Here is a 27,717-nt window from a genome sequence, read left to right as displayed (position 1 = left end):
GCCCTCCCCTTCCCTTCCCTCCCCTCCCCTTCTCTCGGCCGCTCCCCCGCAGCGCCGCCTCCTCTCGGCCGCCGGTACCCGGTGGCGCGGGCCCGCCGCCATGTCCGCCGAGCAGGTGAGCAGCCTGTGCGAGCAGCTGGTGAAAGCCGTGACGGTGATCATGGACCCGGCCTCCACGCAGCGCTACCGCCTGGAGGCGCTCAAGGTACGCGGGCGCGGCGCTCCGGCCACGCGGGTGCCCTCGCGGCCGGGCCCTGGGGGCTGCTGGGGCCCCGGGGGGCGAGGGAGGCGGCGGGCTGCGGCTGGGGGCCCTCAGCCTTCTGATCGCCGCGCGTGTGCGCGTATGTGTGTGTGTTCCTCGACAGTTCTGTGAGGAGTTCAAGGAGAAGTGCCCTATCTGCGTGCCCTGCGGGCTGAAGCTGGCTGAGAAGACGCAGACGGCCATCGTCCGGCACTTTGGCCTGCAGATCCTGGAGCACGTGGTCAAGTACGGCCGTGCTGCTGCTGCTACTCGGGGGCGGCCTCGGCGCGGCCCTCCGGGGGTGAAGGAGGGAAGGGAATGGCTTTGGGGCGGGCAGGGTTGCTCATTTGGCTCACCTCGTTGCCAGATGTAAATGGTCACGCAGGGTTATCCGTGGGTCTCCGGCCTTCTCCGTGCTAACAAAGAGGCTTTGTGTCAGCTCGGTTCTGAGGGCCGTCTCTGTTGCCTCTGCAACCCCGATGCTTTGCGCTTGGCTGCTGCTTTCCAGCTGTGTTGACCCCAGCGATGCCACGGCTTTTTCATTGAGGGTTTGGGCAGTGGTGGGGATGGTGGGCTGTAGGGTCTCATCCTCTCCACTTTAGGTAAAGAGTTCAATGAGAGTCAAGTTGGAGATCTTTAAACGTTTTGACTGCCCTCTTTTATTCACCTCTTTTTAACGCTTCTAATCAGGTACCGCTGGAACAACATGCCTCGTCTGGAGAAGGTTTACCTAAAGAATAATGTCATGGGTCTCATATCCAGTGTAAGTGCCTTCTGGTCTCTGATGGGTCTCATATCCAGTGTAAGTAAGTGCCTTCTGGTCTGTGGTACTGGGTTCTTTCACTTGGAGATAGAAAGTGGGAGCAAACAGGAGCAAAGACACCTGCCTGTTTTCTAGCACCAAGGACCTGAATTCAAGCCTTGAGTTCATTACTCTCTTGCTTTGCATCCCTGATTGTTCCAGCACCTGTGTTGGCCATGTCATCTCACATGGCAGGAGCCTGTGAGGCATGTACAAGCTCCTTCTGATTTCTTAGAAAGAGGTTCGGTAAACAGAGGTGTTTTATCCTTTGCAAGGATACTAAAGCTTTGTCCTGTTCACATTACAGTTGTGGTTGTTGTCATGACTGAGTGACTTCCCTTTGAGGAAATGACTTTTGGTTCCCAGATTTTACCAACTGTGGATGCCAGGGAAAGTAACAGTGCTACTCAAATTAGCTGGGATGTAGATTTGCCCTGTGCAGTTTTTCATTTGTTCTTTGTTGTTTAGAGTACTTGCAACTGCTCTGCAATTTTATGTCAGGATTACAAGTGTCTCATGTTTATTTGTTTGTGTAACTGTGCCCTTCTTCTCTGATAGGGAACTCAGAGCATTCTAGAGGAGGAAAGTCACATTAAGGATGTTCTGTCTCGCATTGTGGTGGAGATGATCAAGCGTGAATGGCCTCAGCACTGGCCTGATATGCTGAAGGAGCTGGATACTCTCTCCAAGCAAGGGGTATGAACCACCATTGTCTGTCCTCTTCCAGTCCCTCCTGGAGGGGGTTTCAGTCTTCCATCACTGTGAGGAAAGCCTCAGAAAAGCTTGGGGGCAGTGGAGGCAGGTTGATGATAGGCTTGAGGAGTGCCTGTATGATTCAGTGTATGATTCAGTTATTCTGGGAGGGAGTTCTGGGAGAGAGAGAACTCTTCTTTCTTCCCAAAATGTGACTTGTATCTTCACAGAGTGTTTTCTACATCTCTGAGCTTGCTTCTGGGAATTTTAACATTTCAACTGTGCTTATGGAGTTTCTTTCATTTTGGGGTATCAGGAAACTCAGACAGAACTGGTGATGTTCATCCTCCTACGTTTGGCAGAGGATGTGGTGACTTTCCAAACCCTGCCAACCCAGCGGCGGCGAGATATCCAGCAAACCCTCACCCAGAATATGGAGAAGATCTTCAGCTTCCTACTAATTACCCTGCAGCAGAACGTCAACAAGTACAGGCGCATGGTAAGCATCTCCTCTCATTGGCTTCAGTTGGTACTTGGAGGCATTTGGAAACTGGGATGCAACTCACAGGTCTTGGGAAGCAAATGCAGAAGCCGTCTGAAAGCTGCTGCTGTAGGTGTGAGGCAGGGATCTGCTGTGCCCAAGGAAGGCTGTGCTGGTTATAGCACACAGTGCTGACAGGGCTTGCACTGATAGTTTGGATTTGCATTGTAAATGGCATGCGTACCTTGTGAGTGTTGGATTGTGCAGCTGGCTGATGCTCAGGGTGGACAGCCAAAGGAATTGTGGCTGGAGCAGGTAGATTTGGGATAGTTTGTGTAATATACAGTGGTAAAAAGGTGTTGTCCTGGGCGCACATCTACTGTTGTTTGCTGCAGTTGTGATTGTGTTGATGCACCAAAATGCAGGAGTTTCTGGTGGCTCAGCAATGCGCATGGGCTTCTCCGGCCCATTCTTCCTGGAGTTCAGGTCAGGAGGCACTTTTCTGCCAAGATGTGGCAAGGAATACTCTTCCCTTTTGTTCAAAGAGACTTTTCCTGAATTCTTATGTAGAGGCATACACGTTGGTCAGGATAGTGAAGGCAAATGTTACCCCAGTCTGTTCTTCTGTGAGGGAAGTGAATTTGAGGGAGTAAAGCAAGTTCAAAAACCAATCTATAAATAGGTTGCTCTGGTGTATCTCTTGTGCTTTCCTTTTGTTGTTTTCTTCTGCGAATTGGAATCCAGAGTCACTTTTAAATGTGAATCTAGGAAGGTGGAAAAAACATGTACTACCTGCCCTCTGTTCTGGTACATTGCTGTGCTGAACAAACTCTCCTGTACCACAGAGCATTTTCTGTGCAGTTTGTGATGGTGGGTGGGCAACCCTGGTGTGTTTTTTAGTCTGGTTGAAATGCATTTCCAGGTAAGGTTTGAATTGCAGTGCTTAAGGTTCTGAAGTGTGGCTGCTTCTGCTAACGGTGGAATTTTTCTGATTGGCAAGGTTGGAGCACCCCAGGAACAAGAAGCCCTCACCACTCCACAGGTTAGCAGATCTTTGAGATGTTTGTGCACAGGGTAAATTCTGAGGGTTGGGTGTTCAGTTACCTGTCTGCACACTGAGACTGGGGGAGATGATGGACAGTTTCCCCAAGAGTGCCATGTGCAGTGCTTTTAAATATGCATTTCTCAATAGTTGTTCAGTTGTGAAACATTTGGGACACAACCAAATCAGAGCAAAGTAAATGCACAGAATGCGTTGATGGACTGTTTCCAAACCAAAACCTTGCAGACAAAGGGAATTCCTATGGTGCTTTTGCATCTGAAAAGTAAACAGAACTTGTCTATCTGAGGAACTCAAACTGCATTTGCAGTTTGCAGGTAATAAGATGATGCAAGCAGTGCATTGGCACTGTTAAGTGCTTGGGACTGGGAGTCAGGCCGTAAGCTCTTGCCCCAGCTCTCTTTCCAGCTTCCATTCTGACCATGGACAAATTACTCATCCTTCTCACAAACTAATCTCAGTAGATAAAAGCCACCAGCGTCACTCAGAGGCTGTCTCTTGGATGTAAGATTCTCTAGAAGGTCAAAAGCTGCTTCTTTGGAAGCTTCCAGGAAGCACCAAAATGCCTTTTCTTCTTGTCCCTCGTGTCTCCCTGGTGCCTGCTGACTGGAGTGTCATCTTTTGGATGAGAAATAAACTGTGGCTTAACTTGCAATTGAAAGTCCTGTTGTCTTACCTGCCAGCAGTATGCAGAAGTGGTTACGATGGCTGTAGCAATGTGAGCAGGAGACTGTTGCAGCCTCTTTCATTAGGGAGATGTTCCATGAAGCTGCATCTGTCTGTGTTCTCGAGAACAAGCCCATCCAGCAGTGGCTGGGAGTAAGTATGTGCTGTAGCTGCTCATTTACCATCTCTCTCTTGTTTTCTTTTTCAGAAGACTGATCTGGCTCAGCAGCCAAAGGTGAGTGGAGCTGTGTAGGATTTAGTGCAGTAGTCATTTTTAAAACCAAAACTGTTTAGAAGCAGACTTCTCCTAGGCTTTGAATCTATTACCTGCATATGGGTTTGTTCACCCTTTGTAGAAATAGCTGAGAAGAGGTAAGTGAGAGATGAACTAAGTGGAGAAATGCCAAGATCTTAGCTGATGTCCTCTGTGTGGGGACTTGGACAGACCTTTTTGCTGCCTCCTCACTGTCTCAGGATAGTGTCTGATACTGCTTTTTCCAGAGAGTGGACAGTTTTAGATGGGAATTGGTGTTTCTCCTTGGCTCTGAGCTCTTGCCTCTGTTCACAGGCCCAAGCAAACTGCCGTGTGGGGATAGCAGCACTCAACACCCTGGCTGGCTACATTGACTGGGTGGCCCTGAGCCACATCACAGCAGACAACTGCAAGCTCTTGGAGATGTTGTGTCTGCTCCTGAATGAGCCTGAGCTCCAAATAGGAGCAGCAGAGTGTCTCCTAATTGCTGTCAGCAGAAAAGTGAGTTCTTCCTCCTCAGCTCCACTGACTCCTGTTTGTTTTCCTCCTATATATGTATATGTATATATATATGTATATACCTCTTATATAATTATTCGGACTGAACAATGATATCTTTGCCATTTTATTTAAGGAAACAAAATTAAAATTTGACTGCTTTGTGTCAGTGACATTTGTAGTAAATGCCATGCCAGTGCAGCACTTACAGCAGTTGTTGGAATGCTCCAGCTTCTGTGCTTCCCTCTCAGCATTGGAGATCACCATTTACTTTTGTTGTTTCATTTTCTGCAACTAAGAAGTGGGAAATACTGTCACCTATCTGTGTCATCTAGAAGTTCAGATCAATGACAGCAGAATCTAAACAGGTGGTGGGACCCATACATTCACAAGCAGCTAAGTTTGAGGCTGAGTATTTAGCAGCTGCCAGTCTGCAGTGAAGAAGAGTTAATGTCAGAGTATCAAATCTTCATTTTTAAGTTCCTATGGTGGGGTTGCTGGGGGGGAGAATTGTTGAAATCAAAGGTATCTGTTTTTTTTCCTTTGGTAACATTTTTAGTGAAATCCTTTTGTGGATTGCAAGCTTCTCTCCAGGTGAAAGAACAACTGAGGATCTTCTAACCTCATTTGCAGATGGGAATAAGTAGTTCTGCTCTAATCAAAGCACTTGGTTTACTTTGTGCATAGGGGAAGCTGGAGGATCGGAAACCTCTGATGGTCTTGTTTGGAGATGTTGCCATGCACTACATTCTCTCTGCTGCCCAGTGAGTACCATCCTGCTGTGATTGTTTCACACAGAACTGCATACTAATAGCTTTCTAGGTGTAGTTTGTTGGGTTAGGAGACAACAAAACCATCATTTAAAAAAAAAAAAAAAAAAAAAAAAGAAGAAACCACCCTGAAAAACTGCTGGGTTTTTTGGATCCTATAATTGTAGGACAAAGTGGGGTAAATACATCAGCTTCCCCAAGCTTTTTCTTCTAGTCTGAAGTCAGGATCAGAGGGACAGAGAAAGAAAGGAAATTTTAGAAGTTTTAGTTGTCAATAGAGCAGTGTTTTTCATGATAATAGCAAAGGAAGACCCCTCTGTAGAATCTAATTGTTCCAGTGTTCTCTTACATACAAGATAGTTGGCAGTGTACCTGTTATTACAGCGTGGGTAACTGTGACCCTGTTTTTCCCATTCTCATTCCCAGGACAGCAGATGGTGAAGGCCTGGTGGAGAAGCACTATGTTTTCTTGAAGAGACTTTGCCAAGTATTGTGTGCACTGGGCAGCCAGCTGTGTGCATTGCTAGTAAGTCTACTAAATTCCATTAGCAATCTTAGCAAGGACAGTTTCTGTGGCTGGGAGCGAGGTAAACCTGGTGTGACATGGGACCAGTGTTCTCTCTGCATGTTTGGTAGTCCTAAGGTTTTCTCCACACTTCTGGAAAAGACAGAAATTACTTTCCTTGCAGATGAGATAACTGGATCCTGCTGAGTTATGGGAATGTAGGATGAAGGAACCTTGTCTGATTTCAGGCTTCTGCCATCAACAAGAATGATCTCCAATAACCTTTTCAAAATGCTGAAGCTTTACTGAAAGTTGCTTAAGTTTCTTTCTGCTGCTGTAGAAAAACTACTCGAGGAAATTGCTCGTGTTGGAAGCTGTTTAAATTTCACCACTAAAAGTGACTTGGAGTATACCTGTTTGTTGTGCCAAGATTCTCTCAAGCTTAAAGAAAAAAAACAACCAGTGTTAGTTCCCGCTGTTCATCTTTGTGATGTTTTGTGTCAGTGTTGAGATGAAAATGCACAGCAGTACTTTGGACACAGTGCTGACTTCTGAATTCCCACGCCCTCAGTTCAGCACAGTGCTTCTACAGCAAGAAGGGCAGGCTTGCTGAGAGCTGCTGCTTGTGAGGGGCTAAGGTAGCCAGCCTGTGTGGAGGTAATAGAGCAGAGAAAATTCTCACAGAGAGGGGAAATTAAAAAAATTGAGAATATATCCCTGGCAAGAACAGGCAGCAAACAAATGGTGAGTTATTACTTCCAGTGCGAGCTGTTAGTCCATTGGGAAGTAATGAAACAGGGATTTGAATCATCTTACACAGGTTCCCTTGAGAGAGGCAATGCTGAGTTGTACAGCTTCAGAGTGGGGATCTTCAGGGCACTGAGTCGTGTTATTTTAGTGAGGAGCAGCAGAACTATGATTTATGACATTGAGTGAAACTTCCTTTTCCTGACAAACTTTGCAGTAAGTTCCTGGTAAGAGATGTTCACCTGTTTGACACAGGGACCATTTAGAGGAATGGGAGTGAAATCTTTTGGGTTTTTTGCAGTCTTTTGGGGTCTTTTGGGAAATTTGCAGTTTGTGGTTAAAAATTATCCAGTTTAGGTGCTGATGGGTAGGAGCAAAGCTGATACTTGGCAGCAGCAGCAGTGGTTATGATTTGGTTTTAAAGAAAGTCTAGTATCTGACTAGTCACCATTTGCTCTTAAAAGTGAACATGGTATTGTCAGCAGTACCCCCAAGCTGGTCAGCAGGATTTGCTACTCCTTAGGCTGCTAGTTCCAGGCAAAAGCTCACTGTTCTTTGGTTTTGCCTCTGTTCTTTCAGTCTGTGGCCTTGGATATAAGCACTCCTGCTTTACCTATGCCACTTTTGAACCCAGAGTGACCTGTTGTTAGTATCCTGTATAAAACTGTTTGTCCTCCTAACAGGGCTCAGATTCTGAAGTGGAAACACCCACCAACTTTGGAAAATACCTTGATTCATTTTTAGCCTTCACAACTCACCCCAGCCAGGTATGTAGACCAAAAGTCTTGTGTAGGTCTATGTAAGAATGTGTGACTGTATGATTAAACTAACCAGTGACAGCAGAACTTCTTCTGCCAGGTAATGCTTTCCAATCTCTCCGTTTCAGATAGTAAAGTGGAAGACTGGGTGATTTCTCCTCCTTTACTACCCCAGTAGGAATGATATCTGACAGAAAAGGGCTGAGTGCTGCATCTGCACCTGACCCTATGATTTATTTAGAGAGATTTTTGCCTTTTTGAAAGTTTGGATGGAGCCTGCAGGGTGCTTTGGCCGCACATAAATAGTCAGTGTAGTTTGTTCTTGCCTACTGATTACAACACTGGAATGTTAGCAGTAGAGATGGCAGTACTGAAATCCTTTTCCATTCCTTTCTTTTTCCCTCTCTTCCCCATCCAGTTTCTGCGATCTTCCACCCAGATTACATGGGGAGCCCTGTTTCGGCACGAGGTTCTGTCTCGCGACCCCTTGTTGCTGGCTATGATCCCCAAGTATCTTCGTGCATCTATGACCAACCTGGTGAAGGTACGTGGGAACTCTGGGCAGATTGGTGTGAGAAAATGGTTATGTGAACAAGGCCTGTGGCTTGTGAGGGAGAAAATATATTTTTACTGGGAGTGCCAGACATGGTCTCTGCTGAGGGCAAGATCTCAGGCTACTGAGCAAACAGCTCCATCTTGGCATTTTGCTGTCTGTTCTTTCTGTCTTCATCTCCTTCAAGTGGTGTTAGCTGTGATGGTCAACTTCTCTTCCCCTTGACCTTGTCCACTGTATTCTCTAGGTGGGCTTTCCCTCTAAAACAGACAGCCCCAGTTGTGAATACTCTCGTTTTGATTTCGACAGTGATGAGGACTTCAATGCCTTCTTCAACTGTAAGTTGCTCTCACTTCTTGTGGATTTTGTTATATGTGCCTTTCCTCTTGTTTTCATTTGCTGGCTGAGTTTGGAGACTGCCATGATGACTTGGTCAGCTTCCAATTGCAATTCCAATTACAAACTATTTCAGCCTGGAACTTGGAGCTGAATGAATTTGGGATTTTCCTGTGGAAGCTCAGGCATTTCATTTTATGGTTTCACTATCATATTTTCTATTTCATTTACTGGCCAGCTGAGAGGTCAAGTAGCATTTGCTACTTAGTGTTGAAGATATACCTTGTGGTGACCTAGACAAGGAAAAGAAATGGCCTGGAGTCCTGTTCAAGTTAGGAGAGGAAAGCAGCTTATGAGAGACTGTCATTCTAGAAAGAAAGTCTGCCCAGGCCTTCTAGGAAGATTTTTGTTCAGTACCGATTGCAAGTATTGAGCATATAGAATAGCTGACCTTAATCATAATCCTAAACCAGCAGATGAAGAAGCCTGGATTTCAGTTATTTTGTATTTGCTATCTTCTTGTGTTTTACTTCCTCTGAATGAGTTTGGCTGTTTCTGGTTGGTGTAGTTTGATTCTTACTGAAATTCTTATCTTACGGTTATGTTTGAAGATTCTGAGAGTTGCATTTTTGTATTGTTCATTAGATTGCTCATTTTACTTAACTGTAATTAATCTGGTTGGGGCTAAATGCACAGGAACAGAATCTAAAATAGTTGTAGGGGGTTAAATGGTCTTAAAAATTTTTAACATACATGAGAAAATTGGTTTGAAACGTGAAGTAGAACTATTTGGTCAGACATCCGTTAAACATTGCAAGCTAGATCTGTAGCCAGTAAAGTTGTTTTTTTGTGTGTGGTGTGGTCTTGTCCTGGAATGCTTTGGAACAAATTAAATACCTGTGTTGACTTTGCTTTTGCTCCTATCTTTGAAAATGAAAACAAGACTTCCTGCTTTGGGGTGGGTTGTTGTTCTTATTTTGAGTTAGCATTGACTAAACAGCTTTTAGAACCTGTCTGGGGTGAGTTGAACAATGTGGAAAAAGTGCATTTAGCCCATGAAATTGATAGTTATTTAATGCTGGTTTGATATGTGCATGTCTCTTAATGCTTTGTAAGCAGCAAACGTGTTGTTTAAGGATTATTTTTTTAGTGAGTGACAGAGACTGAGTTTTACTGTGCAATTCTCATAATTGCACTTTAATTGAATTTGGTTTTGTGTTAATCCATTGCTCTTCAGTCATTTGTATCTCTTTGAAAAAAATGTTTGTCTTATCTTTGTTATCTTTGTTATCACTAGTTTACTCACTGTTTATCTGAGATTACTATACAATATTGACAGAGCAACAGACACAAATGTTCCCAGGTCTGCAGAGCTGCAGGTGAGCTTTAGGAAGGGAGTATTTGTGGCATCAGCTTGTTACAAAGTTACACTGTTTTTCACTGCAGCTTTCCGAGCCCAGCAAGGCGAAGTGATGAGGATGGCTTGTCGTCTGGACTCTCGAACTGGCTTCCAAATGGCTGGGGAATGGCTAAAGTACCAGCTCACAGCTCCTGTTGATACTGGACCCATGAACTGTAAGTTCTTTGGGAAATTAAAAAATAAAAGGGATTTTAATTCAAACCAAGAAGGAACTTCTTTGATGTTTCTTTCTTTATTTATTTATTTGTTTGGATGGGGAGTCAAGAGACTGCAATAGGTTTTTAGGCTTTCAAGGTCTTTGCAAGTTGAAAACAAAAGCAAACTAAAAAATTATTCTTTGCAGTCTGCTTCTGGAATAGCTGCTGTAGAGCTCCTGGTGAGCAGGAAAGCTCCTCCTCTGTACATCATTTTTCTCTCTGATACAATTTTGCAATTATTTGGGCCTTGTCATCTCTGTAGCACTATTTTTGTCCAGGGAAGTTCTGCTTGACTGGCAAATCCCTCTGTCAGTAAGCTTGATTGCTCCTGCAAAGGAAGGCCACTTTGTGTTATATAAAGTGACAGCGAGTCCTGTGTCTTAGGTTCCCTGGTAAGGCAAATCACGCTGGAGTAGCTTAATTGCTTTCAGTGCATTCCTGCTATACATCTGCAGGGAGAGCTGCGTGACAGAAATATTTGGGAGTGCTAAAATGATGCAGTGTGGGAGCTTATAAGCCTGTTGTTGTGCATGAGGAGAGGAGCGTGGTGAGAGCTGCAGTGTTCTCTTCCTTTCAGCGAAGACAGGCGAAGGTCTCTGCTCCATCTTCTCTCCATCCTTTGTGCAGTGGGATGCCATGACCTTCTTCTCAGAGAGTGTCATCAGCCAGATGTTTCGGACCCTGGATAAAGAGGTATGTGAACCACGTGCTCCCTTGCCTGCTCTCCTGCCTTGTTCTGGGTTGACTTAAATGGTGTTTGTTTCTGTCAGCTGTATTGTCCTTAAAAACTCTGTCTTTTAACACTTACCTCCATGCAGAAAAGATGGATTGTTTGGTGAGTGCTTCTCACTCACCATTCTTTAGATGGGAAGGATCTCATACTGACTTGCTGTTTCAGGTATTTTTTGGTTCTGGGTGGTGTGCCATGAAAGTCACTGGAGATGGCATGCTTTGACACAGTGCCTTGTTAGAGGAGGAGAGGACTGCTTAAGCAAAAATTTTCTAAGCTTATTCTTTTAAATCATCTTCAAATTTGACCCATTTCTTCTTTTATTTTCTATACTTTTATCTGAGTGAGGTAAACTCATGCTCAGGTAGTGGGAGATCAGAAGATCAGATGAAATTTCTCTCTGCGTTTTGTTCACGGGCAAATCAGAAAGAAAGCATTTTTTTCTCTTAGTCTCATGTTGACTGGTTTGATCTTTGTTCAGTTAGTCTGCAGTTTAGTTTAGCATTCTAATCACCGTAAAATTTTTCCACGGGTTGCTGTGGTTGGTTAAGCATGGAATCTGTTGAACAGTTGAAAGGAAAACTGGGAGCCAGAGAGGGGAAAATAGCCTTTTCCAGAGGTACAGGCAACACTGGGCATTTCAGATGGATGTTTCAAAGTTGCTCTAGCAGCAGTGCCAATGCTTGCTATCCACCTTCCACCAACAAGTGCACGTAGCTTGCAGGTAAACTCAGGTTTGCATTGCTTTTCCTTCTGCTTTTGAGAACAGCTGCCTTCACCTGAGAGGCCTGATATCACAGCACCAGCAACTCAGCCTCATTCTAAGGAGTTCTGTGGTATGTGCAACAGGTTGAAGCAGTGTTTTCTCCTCTTTTTCTCTCCTCCTTCCTCATCCCTACCCCTGTAGGAAATCCCAGTGAATGATGGCATAGACCTACTGCAGCTTGTCCTTAATTTTGAAACAAAGGATCCTCTCATCTTGTCCTGTGTGCTCACCAATGTCTCTGCTCTGTTCCCATTTGTCACTTACCGACCGGAATACCTCCCACAAGTACTTTCCAAGGTATGTACTTGCAGACAGTGCTAAAATCAGGTAGGTTTTTAGGGAGCCGTGGCCCTTTTACTAAATTTGGAGTAGTTTCAAGCTCTTGACATTCCTGTCAGGGAATCTTTTATGTTAAAAAAACAATAGAACAGATTGAGTCTTGTCCAAGGAGAAATAATGTCAAATAATGAAAATTTTGCAGTTTCTAGCCTTAAATCTCAACATTAAGCATACACTGCAAGCAGCTAACACCATGTTCTGTTTCGAGGTTTCTCTGTGATGATGATGTTTTTAGTCTTTCTATTTTGTCAGGGGTTCCTTATTGACTTAATGAAATTGCTCCGAAGTCACATGATCTGTTCCTTCAGCTCAAAACACCCACAACTGCTAGACATTCACAAATGACATGGGCTTTAGAATTTTTCCTTCCTTTTCTCACAGCTATTTGCTTCAGTTACCTTTGAAGTTGTAGAAGAAAGTAAGGTATGTCTGAATTAATCTCTATTTATATTCTATAACAGTTAGATCAGGTTGCATTTTATTTAAGAGCGTGCTGAGTTTGAAGACTGCACTGTAGTAGCTTCTCAGCTATAGCCCTGCTTCTGGAAGGGGCTGTGGAGTCCAGGCATGAATGATCTTTTGTTGGTTGACGTAGCCTTCCAAGCTCTGATTCACAAACTTAGATGGCTGCAGGTGTGGTGTAAAGCCAGAGCCCTCAAGTCTATGCTGCTCCTCCTGAGAGTAAAATGTATTCATTAGCTGTGGGTAGCCTTCAGTGGCTAGACTATATGGCTATGAGCAAAGCCTGTAAAGCTGCCAGTTACCTTGGGGGGGGAATGTTTTTAATCGTGATAAAGTCAGTAAGACCCACAGCATCCTCCTGGAGTGAGGCTTGTCTGAACATGGGCTTTTTGGGTTGGCTGTAGCTTTGGAGCAAGGTAGTTGTTGTGTGTTTGGGGTGCGTGTGGAATTGTTGGGGATTTTTATGTATACTCATCAGTGAAGAAAACTGTACATAATACATTTGTTTCTTGAAGATACCCTGCATTTTTCTGAACTTTCGTTTTGTTGCATTGAAGTTTGTTGTGTCTGTCCAGGCTCCTAGAACTCGAGCAGTGAAAAATGTGCGAAGGCATGCATGCTCCTCTATCATAAAGATGTGTCGGGATTACCCTCAGCTTGTCCTGGTATGTAAATTCAACTCTGTCCTGTCTCTATTTCAGTTGGATTTTGTGGGATCTTCAGTTTCCTTGGAAACAGCCTCCATTTTCCTTCAAGGAAACAATCCTGCTGCAAAAATGGCAGTGTTTTATTCTCTGCATCCTGCCCTACCACAATCCCAATAATTTTCTTCCTGAAAAGCTGAATAGTAAAGTGATAAGTTAAATCCAAAAGAGATGATGGTGAGGAGGAGGCAAGCAGCACTGGGTTCATTTTATGTTGAATTTCTGCTTTATCATGTATGGTAGTCTCAGTTGATTCGTTAGCTGAAGACATTATCAAACTCATCTTCAGACTTTCTTCTATTACTTTAAAGAGTGAAGGAGTCAGAGGAGACTATTTGTTTCTGAATTAGCTTGAGGAGTCTAGAAAATACAGATATCAGTGATTTGCTTTTGAGTAAGTCTGAGTAATTTTGTGTTGTGTTTGGTTTTGCTGAAGTAGATAGCTGGCACGCTCCTTTCTTCAGCAGTTTTGTATTGGATGGTGTTGGGTGGGGAGCATCAGAGGGTATTGCTGTTTGTTTAAACCTCGTTCTTGAGGATGCTGATTGAAGTAGTTTAGGAGCTCTATTCTGCAGCGGCTATCAAGAACCAGTAGGCTTATCTTTTGTAGGATGATGATAGAGGGGCTGGGAAGAAGAGATGTTCTTGTAGGCTGAACATTCAGAAAAACTAGAGGCTGAGAAAAAGAGTTGGCTGTGGAGAGAAAAACTAACTTAAGCATGCTGCTCCAGCTGTTATGAATAGCACAGTACACCCCAGAGTTTTCACCCCTGCCTTCCCCGGTTCTCCTCCGCCAAATGCATGACTTCTCCAATTGGATGTTTTTTTCTAGCCCAACTTTGAGATGTTGTACAACCATGTGAAGCAACTGCTCTCCAATGAGCTACTTCTGACACAGATGGAGAAGTGTGCCCTTATGGAGGCACTTGTCCTCATCAGCAACCAGTTCAAGGACTATGAGCGGCAGAAAGCTTTTCTGGAGGAGCTCATGGCCCCTGTTGCTGGCTTATGGCTCTCCGCAGAGATGCAAAGGTATGGGTCACTATTCAAAGCTCTGACTTGGAGGTATTACAGAGATAGTGTAGTGTCCCAGTAAAGAGTTAACATACCAAAAGAGGGTAGTGGGATGCCTAGATACCTCCTGTGCTCTGGGGCAGCTGCTGTGTGCTAGTAGCTCTCCTACCATTTAAAAATTGTCAGCTGAGTCTAAATGGTGTTTGTTGAATCTGGCTAGGTAGGAGTAGTTTAAAATGATAGGACACTTCCCAGCATGCTCAAAGCATTTGCAGAAAGTGAGATGTAAAAGATCTTCGCTCATATCCAGGTGAAGCTAGGAAGCTGTGCTGTCCCACAGCCCTGGGCAGCTGGGCGTATTTACCCAGCAGTGCTGTCTTCATAAAAGATTCAAAGGTCTTATGTTCCTATGGCTAAGAGAGCTGAGAGAGCTGTGTTTGTTCTTTAGTAGCCAGTACGAAGCTCTGTTCAAAGTACTGTGGTACAAACAGTAATGTCCTGTGCTGTCTTTTGCTGCTAGAGTTCTCTCAGATCCTGAAGCCTTCATCTCCTATGTGGGTGCAGACAACAAAATTGCTGATCCAGTCATGGAAGATCCTAGTGGCCTGAACCGCTCTAGAGTGAGTATCGTACCAGGAAAGGCATTATCCAGAGAGAGAGAGAGAGGACTCGCTGTATTTTCTTGCAAAGAGACCACTGAGTTTTGTTCCTGTCATCATGTTCATTTGCCAAGTGAAACAGACTTAGTCATCCTCAGTTAGAAGCACCTTGTGCTTACCTGACACTTCAAATAGTAATGCAAAGTGTTGCTTTTGAGATGGGATGATGATGGGTTTCTCTGAAAACGTATTTATTCAGGTTGTGCTCTGGCTGAATATGCTTTGTTCACATCCCTTGCTGCAGATAAGCTTCTGTGTGTACACCATTCTGGGAGTTGTGAAACGAGCTCGTTGGCCTGCAGCTATGGAAGAGGCAAAAGCTGGAGGATTCCTGGTTGGGTACTTGCCCAGTGGAAGTCCAATCTTTCGCAATCCCTGTACTGAGCAAGTCCTGAAGCTTTTTGACAACTTACTTGCTCTTATAAGGTGGGTCAAGTTGACTTCAAATCATTCATATTGTCTTAAGAATTTCTGAAAGTTAAACCATGATAAATAGATTATACGCTCAGAGCATGTTCCCTCAGTGAAGCCAGTGGGAATGCAGGCTGGTGCAGATGCCCAAGTACTGTTCCTGACTGTTCATGGTGGGGAATGGCACTGGGGTAACTGGAGCCTTCTGAACATTCATTGGCCTGGCCTACAAGAGTCCATCAAAGCCCATGAGAGCTTGGGCTGGGGTTGCCTCCCCCACCTTTACTGCTATATATCTGCCACCCAGTTAATCATTACTTGACTAACATCTCTGCTCTGCCCTCAGCCCCTGCCAGGCCACCTCTCCAGTCACCACCAGGGCAGTCCCAGCTCTCATCACATCCTTTTTGCATTGTTCTTCTCTTCAGAGTTAAATCAAGCTGGTTTTGCTGAATGTGAATGTCAGTTTCCTAAAGCACAGCCTGCTATTGAAACCAGTGATTAATGCATACTCTCAAGCTGTTGCTGCCTTGCGGTTACTCTGCACATCACTGATGTTGTATACATCTAGGGCAGTCAGAGGAGGGAGTCAGAGGAGGAGAAAGATAAGGCAGAAAAGAAGAATCCAGAATAACACCCGCATTTATAAATTAGAAATTTGTCTCAGAGTAACTGCTGACAGTGGGCTTTTGCCAGTATCTGGCATAATGCTTCTTGAGCTGTTTTGTTAGATAATGCTACATGTTGCTTACCTGGAAACTTGAGGTCTGTCATTGGCAGGAGTCTGTTGAGGAAAAAGCCTTTTCAGATACACTGAGATATTTCTGCTCCCAGATCTGTGAGGAGGGGATCCTATTATTCATGCTCTGTCTAGACAGCTATGTTTGATAGTCACTGATGAGCTCAAGACTGCTGCTTCCAATGCTGGACTGGTAGGACAGGCACATACTGTATTGGCCCATCTCTAGCAGTGCTTCTCATCTCAGACCTCCACATAGCTCATCAAATAGTACTTTGGCCTGTGGGCAGGGCTGAACCATCTTGTTATGGCTGTGGTCCAGAGGAGCAGTTGTTTGTGATGGATTTGTCTTTTATCATGGAAGGCTGAGCTTTTGGGGCAGGTTGGATAGAATAGGTTGGGTACCACCCTGAACAGTGGCAGCCTTGTGCAGCTTCTTCCAGAGCGTGGAACATACCATGGGATATCAGCTACATCAATGCCCAAGATCTGCACAGGATTCAACAGACACATGTATTGCTTGCACAGTTGCTATTCTTGCCAGAGCTCTTGTTACTAAAAACACCGGGCATCTCTGCTGCAACAAGTTCAGGAAGCTGTTGTCCAACTGTTTTCTGTTGGACTTGTATTGCTCTGCCTGTGAAGAGAAGAAACTGTGCATCTGCTTGTTCACCGCCTCCAGGAAAATGCATAAGCTATGTTCTCTTCAAGTATTCCCCCATCACCGTAAAGGAGGAGGCTATCTTGCTGGTTTTTGTCATAATGCATCTGTGTTTTTCAAGCTTTTCCTCTGCAAAGCTTTTCAGAATTTTTCTGAGCACTTGCTAACTTACATAGAGTGGTTCAGACTTCACTCAGATGTTTCCAAGTTTTTCTTGAAGCTGTGCACTCCAGAGAGAGCTAATGGCTGATGGAGAGCAAGAGATCCTCAACTTGGTGCCTATCCTGGCTGCTTCTGGACATAGAGGTCTCTCCAAGTCTGACAAGTGCAAACTCAGAGATGCTTGCTGTGAATGTTGATGAATCTTTCCGAAGAAGCAGGAGCTGGTGCTATGGTGTTTCTGGTACATTCCTTTGATGACTTTGGATGCTTTTTCCATGTACTGCTCAGGCTCTCCTTAAAATGGATCGTACAAGAGAATATGGGATTTGTAGCAGCCTGTCAGCAGATGAGAAGTACAAAGACATGAAGGCCAGCTGGTTGAAAGCATCCAGCGTTGAGGGTGCATTAATTAACGTGGTTGCATTACTGCAAGGGGATGGATGCTTCTCTTATCACTGTGCCATCCAGGACCAGTGCTGCTTATGTCCTTATTCACAGAGCAGGTGTGGAAGTCCCTTTGCCCAGTGGAAGAGAGGTGGTGTTAGTTGCCATGTAAGCAAATCTTCAAGCAGCAGCTGCACAGGTCCTCCTGAACAACTGAAGTGAACTCTGTGTCAGGTACTGGTATGCAAAAAAGGGCATTTTGCAGGCAGAGCATTTGGGTCTGCTGCCCTCTGGGCACTGTGTGGCATTTTTCTGCTGTGTTTGCTGATGGATGGAGTGAAAGCTTCTGAACTGTTGGGTTTTGGCCAAAGTAAGCAGTTTGATGGTAAGAACAGTGAAGCAGGATGAATGAGAGTCCAGGTAACAAGGAAGATAAAGTAGCTTTGAGTGGCATGGACAGCATGGTGTTTTCCCTGCCAGCCTATATTTCAGTGTCTAACCATCTCAGTAGCTATGTTTATGGAATGATTTTGAAGTTGCTTTGTTAATCATTGCTTGCAGCTTTTTGAGTGATGATTCCATCTGTGGTGCAACATTTCATCTAACTGCTTTCTCGCTTCTGGTTTAAATTGTTTTCTCTTGGGTTTAAACCCAAATTACACAAATCTCTAATCACTAATTCAGTCTTGCCTTTAGATGAAGGCACTTCCTGGAGTCAACAGTTACATTAACTGATGGGCACAGCACGTTTATTGTGCTGGGATTTGTGGATGTTTTCAGTTGTTGGGTTTTTTTTTGTTGTTGTTTTTAGTTTTTTGTTTTCTTACAAATGGACTGAAGAAGCATGGCAAATTCTTTGCATAGACCAAGGCTTTTCTGGAACTTCTCTTGATGAGTTAATGACAATATCAAGGCATTAGTGCTGGTGAAATAATTGTTGGATAGACATGGGATTCTGCAGCATTTTCAGTGTAAATAGCTCAAGATCTAGATCAAGACTTCAAACACGGACTGTTCCAGAGATCTCATCTTTTAGCCTCCAAGCCCACTTCTTTAGGCATCAGTCACTCTTTCCAGCAGAGCTGTGGCCATGTCAGAAAATACGTTACTTGAAGTCTTGCAATATCCTTTGCTTAAAGTATAAACATCTCTTGAATTTTGTTTTTCCATGCTTTCCTGTGTGTGGGATGCCCAGGAGTGCTGCACACTGATGAGTTTCAGCTGGACCATGCCAAAGGCTACATCTTCATCACGTGCAAGGGTTGTTGGATGCTTTTTTAACTCTCGTGGGGAGTGACTTATCAGCTATTTTCTGGCACCAAGGGGGCCTTGCTAAAATATGAAGGGAGACTGCCTTGTGAGTGAACATCTGCTTTCCCAGTTGCCAAACTTGAGAAAATGCTTCAAGGATTCAAACAACGAAGAACCATGACCACAGCTTCAGGATGTGACTGTCTGACCTTCCTGCTGGTGTTGGAGCAGCTGGGTCCCAGCATACATCCCACAGTGCCACAGTCCTTGAGTTTGCCCCACTGCCATCTGCTCAGTACGAGGCAAAGCCAACATTGGCTTGGAGGCAGCAGGAGATATACAGGAGGAGAGCTGGTTTTAGCAGCTAGGTTTCAGATAGCCTCAAGCAGAAATGCACAGTTTCTGAGTCACTGAAACTGCATTGTCCAAGCTTTTGGAAGAGGGGCTGCTCCCTGGTCTCTCTTTGGGAAAAGTCAGCTGCTGTCCCCTTTGAGGCCTGTTGCATGGTTTGAGACCCAGCCCAGAATGAGAGTATGAGTGGCTAAGAAGTGATTTGTGTAACTCTTACGACACTTAAATACTTGCCTTCCTCACGTGCAGTGAGCAGGGAAGTATGAAATACAGAGAAAAATGGGATAGTTGTTGTTCTGGAAATAACTCAGGCTCTCTGCAAACTCAGGCAGCGATCACTGCATTGGGGTTGCCAGGATTGTGAACAGAGACCTTCAAAAAATATAAACAAATCATTAAGACATGAGTGAAAGCTGAGACTCTGGAGAACATACTGAGGTCTACCCGTGCTCCCTTCCCCCAGCCATTCCCGTGTATCCCCCTGCTTTGGGAAACGCTGCTCTAGGGGGAGATACTGAGTTGCCCTTGATCACCTCTAGCAGCAGGTACAATGGCATTGCAGTTTTGGAGGAGGCTGCAGGATTTGTGCTGTGTGCAGCTGGCGACACCCAGAGTGGAGGTCTGAGGTCTCAAAGGAGAGAGGTAGGTGAGAGAGACACCCCCTGCCAAGTCCAGCTCTGAGTGTCAGTGCCCTGGCTACGAGGGGACCCATTTTGGCCTGGATGGCAAGAACCGGCCACCTGTGGCAGAATTGGTGTCCCTCTCGGAGAGCTGACCACGGCCACCTCCTGATGACGTGGAGTTGTTCCCAGTCGGATGTGTTGTCCAGGGGGCACCTGTGTCTGCCACGAGTAACACCTGCATTGGACCAGTGTTCTCCCTAGAGCCCCTCCGATGCCGCCTGCCATTCTGGGGACTGTGACCCATCCCTGAGGGGCAGTGTGTGTATTTGGAGCTGAAACAGCCCCTCCCTCTGCAGGGGACTTAGGTGCAGAAGATCTCTTGAGATGACAGAGTCTGCGTCTTGTCGGTTTTTAAAGCACATTCATATCCCTTTGGCCAAGCTAAGAACTGCTGGGAGTTCTTACTGTCAGTGCTTGCAAGGGGTGGGGTGAACCGAAATAAGTAGAAGGGGCAGCCAGGAGATTTGGGACATGAGGTGGAGTCACTCCATGTCTCTGTGGGGTGAGCTTCCCCAGTACTTTTGCAGGTGGGGAAGGGGGATCCCATGCACACGTGCTTGGTCTCACCTTCCTCATCGTCTGCCTCAGAGGAGCTGTTCACAAGCTGAAGGAGAGGATCCCACTGTCAAGGGCAAGAGGGGTTGACCCACATGTATATAAACCAAGTGCTCTTCTGTTTCAGGACTCACAACAATCTCTACATGCCAGAAATGGTGGCTAAGCTGGGGGAAACATTTGCAAAAGCCCTAGACATGCTGGAGGTAGAGAAGAACGCCATCCTAGGTAAGGAACTTCTCCTTAGGAATGTGTGGGCAGGTTTTTCAGGGCTATTTGAGGTAGTGGTCCACTGATAGGAGCTGGAGAACCAGCTTTTTCACAGTGTTTGCAGCTCAGTTCTGCTTTGAACCTGCTGAAATGAAAAAACGACTAGTTTCAAACAGATCTATTTCTTCTGCGTGAAATAAAGGGCTTTCCATCAAGGTGCTTACCAGCAAGGCAGGAGTCTGTGCAATGTGGCACTTCAGGTCGCAGAGTCTGGGGCGGTTGTAATTGTCTGCCTCTGAGTAGTGTTCAAGCAGGAGTGAGTGCAGAAACTTGTCCCAAAGGGTAGGAGCCAAGTCCTGCAGTGGCCCTGCCACTTACTGAGCAGAGACTTCTGAAACCTTAAAATAGATTGGAGACAGAAGCCTTTCCAACCCAGCAGAAAAGAGTGGTCTTGTGGATAAAAGTATAAACCATTACTCTTGAAACTGCACTCCTGAGGGGTGAACTGTTCCCCTTTCATTAATGCAGCTGAAGTTTTATTCTATCCCCCAGGTCTCCCTCAGCCTCTACTGGAGCTTTATGACTCTCCTGTTTACAAAACAGTCTTAGAAAGGATGCAGGGTTTCTTTTGTACCCTCTACGATAACTGGTAAGTGCGCTGGATACCCCAGCACAATCCAACATAGCACAGCTGGAGCAGCAGGTTATTGCTGGGCGCTGACGTGTTCTACACTTGTGCTTTCCACGTGCACTGCATTCTCTAATATCCAAGTACTGTGTGCAGTGGCGAGCTACACTCTGGTTGTTACCTACCAGACACATGGAACACAGCCACTGGAGAATGTACCCCAAAATGTGGATCTGCTTTTTAGCTCTTCCACAGTCATGCGTGAGCATACATCAGCACTTGGAAGGGCGTTTTACTGCTTGACTGCTCACTTAATCATTGTCCCTCCGCAGATGTCCTAGGAAAATAAAAGAAAAAAGAGATACTATGCTAAAATTGCTAGTGTTTAAGAAACTTGATAGTGTTTAAGACTGTGGCAACTATGTAATCTCAAGATGACAGCGCTTGCAGCCTTTCCAGGTCACATGCAGGATGCCTGTTCTCTAGCACAGCTGCAATTAACCTGTTCTTTATTGCAGTTTCCACATACTGGGGAATGCAGGCCCATCCATGCAGCAGGATTTCTACACAGTTGAGGGTCTTGCCTCCCAGCTCATCAGCTCAGCTTTCATCAACCTGAACAACATTCCGGATTACAGATTGCGTCCTATGCTCCGTATCCTTCTGTCACTGTCTTGGGCCAGCCAGGGAGGCTTTGAGCATGTAAATTGAAAATCTGGTGGCTTCCTGACATTATTTTAAGTATGGCCAGGACAAAACAGTCAGAGGAAAAAGCTGGCGTTTTGCACTTGGGCTGGGTCCTTGCCATTTCTTCCCACTGCCCTGTAGGTGCTGTTTAGTGAGTAGCTGTTAGCAGTGGGAGAGAGGGAGTGGGCCCTTCACCTTCCTAGGTGAACCCAGCATGCTGTCAGTTGGCCTAATAGAATGGGCTGCCTTGGGCACTGTAGCAACAAGCCATATGTACTGTCTCTTCCTTAACTGGTCTGTGCAGGTGTGTTTGTGAAGCCCATGGTACTCTCCTGCCCTCCAGAATACTACGAAACCCTTGTCTGCCCCATGCTGGGACCACTCTTTACCTATCTGCACATGGTAAGAAAACAGATTATTCGATGGTTCCTTCTTGGCAGCCCGAACTCCTTGTAGCAGCTGGCAGCAAGCAGAGTGTGAGAACTTCTGTGTCTGTCCAAAGTCAGCAGAGACAAGGGCAGAGCCTCAATACTGAATGGCTTTGATGCTGTTTAGGGGAGCAGATTTTTAGATGCTTTGAACCCACTTTCCCACAGCACCCCTTGATGCGAACTCAAACTGTTGGTTATTGAATCCTCAAATTTTCAGCCATGAGAATTTGGAAGTGAGAGGCTTTTGCTTGTGTCCCCACATTTTCTTGACAGCTCGCTCGAATTCCCAGTGTCTGCACAGACAGGTCTTTGTGATTGTTCATCACAATTAGTAGCAGTTCTTGTCCCACTCAAGGTGGGGCTGTATTTAAAGCTCTTGTGCTTCTGTTGAAGGCTATTGTTGCTTCCAAGTGAGCCTGCACTAAGGTTTCTTTGCAATGTGGAGTCTTCTTAGGAAGCTATTGAATCTTCTCTTTTGTCTTGGTCTTCAACAGAGGTTGTCTCAGAAATGGGAAGTGATCAACCAGCGAAGCATTCTCTGGTAAGCTTCAGCCCTTAGTGAATACTGAAAGTGAGAAATGGGGAGTGGGATGGAGCTTATTTATGTCTTTTACTTAGCCTTTTGCACACAGAAGAGCCCTGTCAGTAGGGAGCTGGAAAATACTTGTTCTTCTGGGGCTCTGAGCTTGCAGCTTTCTAGTTTTGCTCTTGGACTTTGCTATATGGTAATGTTAGTGAGGAATTTGCTTAGCCCATCCTAATTTGGCCACAGCTGCATCTCAGTACTCTCCTCTTTGCTGAGAGAGTGGTGGTCTTAACTGGTCCATGGTCTCACTCACTATCCCTGTGTTTACTGTGATGGTGATTGGCTCCCTGTGCTTTGGGCAAGGGGGAATACTTTACGACACTGTCGCCCCTCACACAAAAACCTCTTATTTTCAGTGAGGATGATGCTGCAGATGACAACCCTGAGTCTCAGGAGATGCTTGAAGAGCAGTTGGTCAGGCTGCTGACCCGAGAAGTCATGGATCTCATCAGTAAGTGAAATCAAGCTGGGTCCACTGCTATGCTTGGGATGTTTGCCCTGGAAAGGAACTACAGGATTTCCAACTTGCAGAAAAACTTACTATAATGGCTAGTAGCAATTAATGTAATCATTAGGAGCCAAGTGTGAAACAGATCTGTCAGAATCTTACCTCAATATAGTAAGAGATTACTTTAAAACCTTCAGAAGAAAGGTTTGGTTTTTTTTCTTTTTTGTTTTGTTAACAGTTAGGGCTCTGTGGTTTCAGCACTGTCCCCATAGGAATCTGGTCATCCTTTGGAATTTGTATTCTTCCTTTCTGTGCCCTGGAGCCAGATACATGACATCGAGTCATGGACAGCCTGAGTATAGTGGGTTTTTTTGCTGACAGAAGCATCTCTCCCCACAAGCAATCTCCTTTATTTCCTTTCCCTTTCTCCACTGTTGAATTTTTGCCAGTGTGGTTTTGAGCAGAGAGGCAGGGAAAATTAACTCCACATGGAGTTCACAGGTCCTCAGCTTTGTATCTCTTCATCAGCCTTATAGTGCTGCTGTTCTCCAGTTTTAGGCTTCTAATGATTTTGTGCATTCCTAGTTCTTAGTAATTTGAAGCAGCCCCCGTGCAGCAGGTTCCACTGTGGGAGGATTCTTTGAGTGGGTCATTTTGGCCTACCAATAGTACACTATTTGCCTTTTATTGCTGTGCTTTCAAATTCTTCATATATTTTGTGAGAAGAAAGGTCAGGGGAGACCTGGAGGAAGCTTGAAGCAGCTGTGAGCCCATTAGAGAATGCAGGATCATCTTTGCATGTTCTGAGGTAGCATCTTGCTTCTTCTGCTCAATTAGCAATTGTTTTTGCAGCTGTTTGCTGTGTTGCTAAGAGAGGTGCTGAGCATAACTCTTCTGTTGCTGTGGACGGAGATGGTAAGTAAATGCCCACCTTTGCCTTCCCACCCTTTTGGTGCAACACAAACACCTTTCTCATTTGTTAAAAGGGGAGGCTGGCCTGCAGATGGAGATGATGAGGGATATTGTGTGGTGTGGAGCTTTCAGCTCAAATCCTGCCCAATGTTTCCAAAGACCACAGAAAAAGAACAAAAAAAACAGCCTAGCTTAAGTGTGAATGTGCAATATGATGTGGTTTATGGGGTAGCACTTTGGAGCAGCTGATTGTTAAGGGGTCAAGAGGAGGGCTGAGCTGAAGAGCGGGTATTCCTGAGAGCTGGATGGAGCTAGTTAGATGCTAATTCCTGCCCCACAGAGAGTGGCTGCTGTCTGCTTGGAGAGATGCCCTGGCAAGCTGTGCCAGCAGGCTGACTGTGTGCTGTTCCTGGGTTCCCAGCTCAGATCTTGCAGTGTCTTCCTTCAGTCCTCAGGAAGCCCTGTTCACAGTGCTGCTTTTCTCTCCTGTGCAGATGATGAAGCAATGGCCACGGATGTGACTCCTCCTGCCAGCGCAGAGCTGACAGAGCTTGGAAAGTGTCTGATGAAGCAGGAGGTAAGAGCATGCTTTCATTGCCACCGTCCTTTCTGTGCGCTCTTTGTCCTGCATCTCTGTGGTGCAGGTAGTGTGCTTCAGCATCCCCAGTGTGGGAAAGTTCTTTTCAGACCATATGTGTTTTTGGAGGGCTGTTTTAATTGTTGCAGAAGCCACAAAGCACTGAGGGCTTGGAATCCAGTGTAACATTCAGCTACAGTGTGTCAGCAGTTCTGTGGGTGAGGCAGAGGGCATTCAGCCCCCTCAGCGCTTCCTGGATTTGCCTCCCTGTGCTGGGCTCCTGGCTTCAGATGGAACAACTCTGCACAGCTGCTGCACCTTGTGGTACTCGTTAGGTGCTTTTCAGCACCTCCAGCTGGAGCAGCGGCAGCACACAGGATGTAGTCTCTTTGGTTTGCTTCTTGGCTGCTTTTTGGTATAAATCCTAGAGGTGGAAATCATCTCTTGACTGGTTTACTCCTCTTACTCCTTCTCAGGATGTTTGCACTGCTTTGATGATCACTGCCTATGCATCCCTCTCCTGGAAAGACACCTTGTCCTGCCAAAGAACCACAACACAGCTTTGCTGGCCACTGCTCAAACAGGTACATACAGCAGGAAGGTGTGGGTACATTCTGGCAGAATTGGGAGAGGAAACTGTGAAAGTAGTGAGAATGAGAAGCGTGGCTGCTTCACCCCTGGGTACCTTTTCCCTTGAGAAGGCTGAACTGCTGTAGGAGGACAGTCGTGTCATATCCTGCATCTGTGCTGATGATGCTTCTTCCCCAGGTGCTTCCAGGCAATTTGCTGCCCGACGCCGTGTCCTGGTTTTTCACCAGTGTGCTGAAGGGCTTACAGATCCACGGGCAGCACGATGGCTGCATGGCAGCTCTAGTCCATCTGGCTTTCCAGATCTACGAGGCCTTGGTGAGAAACTGTCGGCATGTCAGCTTGTCTGAGGGTTGGTGGGAAACCCTTGTCTGCTTAGAGGGGCACAGAGGAACCAGCGGCCCTCAGGGAGGGCAGCTGCATTGACCATGCTTCTCCTTGCAGCGTCCTCGCTATGCTGAGCTGAAGGTGGTGATGGAGCAGATCCCAGACATCCAGAGGGACTCGTTGGAGCAGTTTGATTCAAAGCTTCTTAACCCAACGCTGCAGAAAGTGGCAGACAAGCGCCGGAAAGATCATTTCAAACGCCTCATAACGGGTTGCATTGGGGTAGGTGATATCCTGGGGGAAAACCTGTTTCATCTAATCCCCATGCCCTGCAGAAGCATCAGGGCAGTCAGCTTGCTTGGCTCTCCCTGCCCACCCCCTTTTCCAGCCAAGAGGCTGTTGCAGCAGATTCTGTCTGCCCCCTCATCTCACTGAGATACCTTAGACAGGGGTGCCTGTAGGGAACTGGTTGTGGAAACATTTGAACAAATCTGTGAAGTGGGTTCTGGGCTTTTGTGAAGATGGTGGAATTGGATCCTGATGAGCTGACTTAGAACGTGGGGTAGTAGTTCTGCTGATTGTTACCTTGATGTTCAATTGGGAAAGACCAGGTCTGAGATTCCCCCCACCTCAGAGATGCAGGCACGCTATCCTGAGCTGACTGGGGGCTGAGGGTGGTGAAGACTGATACCTGTTTGTCCTCTGCAGAAGCCACTTGGGGAGCAGTTCCGCAAGGAGGTTCATATCCGGAACCTCCCATCTCTCTTCAAAAAGGTGAAGCCATCACTGGAGACAGATGTGCTGGAGACAAATGAGGATGGAGAAGATCTCACTGTGCTCTTTGAGCCCTGAGCCTGAGATGCTGCAGCCATCTCCTTCCCTACTTTGTATTTCATCTCTTCTCATAGTAAGCACACTAGATTCTCCTTGTTACCACCTCTCAGAGCATTTGTCTCAATAAAGCCCCTTACAGGTCCTGTCCCATCCTCCTCCTTACAATGGGATGGGGTCTGTGGTGGCATCTGCTCCAGTCTGTTAAGCTTTCTCTTATTCCTTCCCTTCCCCTACACTGGATGAGCATCTTTAGACTTTTGTGTCTCTGCAAGGTGGGAGCTGAGCCCATAGACTGTTAGGTAAAAAACCTGGTCATCCTATAGCCTTGGGTCACTCTTACTCCACTTCTTCATCCTTTGGGGTTTAGGATTAGTGCAAAGTATAGTGCAGTATGTGAAAAGGGGCTACCTTCATCTTTCTGTGGGTGCTAGTAGCCAGGCTTTGCAGGGGATCCATCAGGCAGTGCTGTCATGCCTACCATGCTTGTCTCTAGTGGACTCATGTTCTAGTGGATCCATTTCCCTCCAGGATGCTGGGCTGAGGGCTGTGTGCCAAGGAAGCCTTGCAGTGCTCTAGGATCTCCTTGAGATCAGCCTTTTTAAGGTACAGCTCCTCTGTGGGAGGCAGACACCATCATACATATATATACATATGTATGTATATATATGTGATCATACAACTTGTTCTACCCATAGCCAAATGAAAGGCTTTGACTTCGTGGTAGCTTTTCTTGGATATCCTTAAGGGGGAGCAGGACAGATTTTATTTTTTTGTCTTTACCATGCCCTGATGACGGCCAGTGCAGGGTACACAAAATCTGGACCAATACCTGAAGCACCTGCAAAACAAATGAGATCTCCTCCCCCTCTTGCTGTGGAGGTGACAGGAGTCTGTGTTTTCACCCAGCCTGGTACTTCTCAGAGGAGTGTAGTGGGGCAGGAGGAGTGGGGATTGTACTGCAGCTTACAGGGAAGAGCCAGGACAGAAACTGGGTTTCAGATGAGGTGAGGCTTGTATCAAACAAGGTTTGCAAAGTTGGTTCTTCTTAGCACAACATGGTTCATTCAGCATATGCTTACGTTGGTACAGGAGCTGCAAGGCTCAGCTCATTTTGCCGTTAAAAAGAACCAAGTATTAAATCCTGCTGGGGCAGATGGGACTGAAAAATTTGGGTTGGTAGGGGTTGGAATGCAGAAAAGATGAGTGTGCCTTGGGAATCTACACACCCTTCTGCCCCTGCTGTTCCACCAGCATCCTCTACTTTCCTCCTGGCCTCAAACATTTTAACCTCTGAGCTGACGTGGCTCCTGGCTCTAGCAAAGGCTGGGTGTATTTATTGTGTTGTGATATTTTTAACATTCTGTGACTTCATGCTAGACACAAGGGTTTTTTTTTAAATGGTTTTTAGAACCTTTTTTTTGTAGGAATGTTTAAATCTAAAGCTGTCTCTGAACTGGTTGTGTTACACCTCTGAATGTCAGTAAAGCTATTCCAGTTTCATATCCATGGTGTCATGACTTCGTTTGTATTCAGCCCTCCCCATTCCAGCTGCCAGAAAAAGTGCAGCCAACGAATACAGTCAATATATGCTATAAGGGATGAGATGCACTATTCCAGACTAGCTAATTAAATTCAAAA

The 27,717-nt window shown here is 45.7% G+C and overlaps 1 protein-coding gene across 4 annotated transcripts; it reads left to right on the top strand.

The window, feature by feature from the left end:
- The first annotated feature begins 78 nt into the window (after positions 1-78).
- On the top strand, positions 79-27,581 carry XPO5 (exportin 5). 4 transcript variants are annotated; one of them, XM_042839716.1, is made up of 33 exons: positions 79-205; positions 366-487; positions 932-1,004; positions 1,602-1,739; positions 2,053-2,235; positions 3,218-3,259; positions 4,152-4,178; positions 4,512-4,697; positions 5,382-5,458; positions 5,891-5,990; positions 7,400-7,483; positions 7,893-8,018; positions 8,275-8,365; positions 9,810-9,938; positions 10,558-10,673; positions 11,618-11,773; positions 12,197-12,238; positions 12,853-12,942; positions 13,814-14,013; positions 14,516-14,615; positions 14,899-15,080; positions 19,979-20,079; positions 20,614-20,710; positions 21,208-21,344; positions 21,681-21,778; positions 22,302-22,348; positions 22,750-22,844; positions 23,694-23,756; positions 24,248-24,330; positions 24,807-24,914; positions 25,099-25,236; positions 25,363-25,527; positions 25,954-27,581. In XM_042839716.1, the coding sequence occupies exons 1-33, from the start codon at positions 101-103 to the stop codon at positions 26,095-26,097; spliced, it is 3,645 nt and encodes a 1,214-aa protein (XP_042695650.1). In that variant the 5' UTR covers positions 79-100; the 3' UTR covers positions 26,098-27,581. The 4 variants fall into 4 exon arrangements, with proteins under 4 accessions (XP_042695650.1, XP_042695643.1, XP_042695667.1 ...); XM_042839709.1 differs by having other exon boundaries at positions 12,835-12,942; XM_042839733.1 differs by lacking the exon at positions 3,218-3,259.
- The last annotated feature ends 136 nt before the right edge of the window (positions 27,582-27,717 follow it).

This window comes from Centrocercus urophasianus, unplaced genomic scaffold, assembly GCF_019232065.1.
Source record: "Centrocercus urophasianus isolate 14NV4802_14NV808 unplaced genomic scaffold, USGS_Curo_1.0 seq_10, whole genome shotgun sequence".
NCBI lineage: Eukaryota > Metazoa > Chordata > Aves > Galliformes > Phasianidae > Centrocercus > Centrocercus urophasianus.
This window is presented reverse-complemented; position numbering and strand designations above follow the sequence as displayed.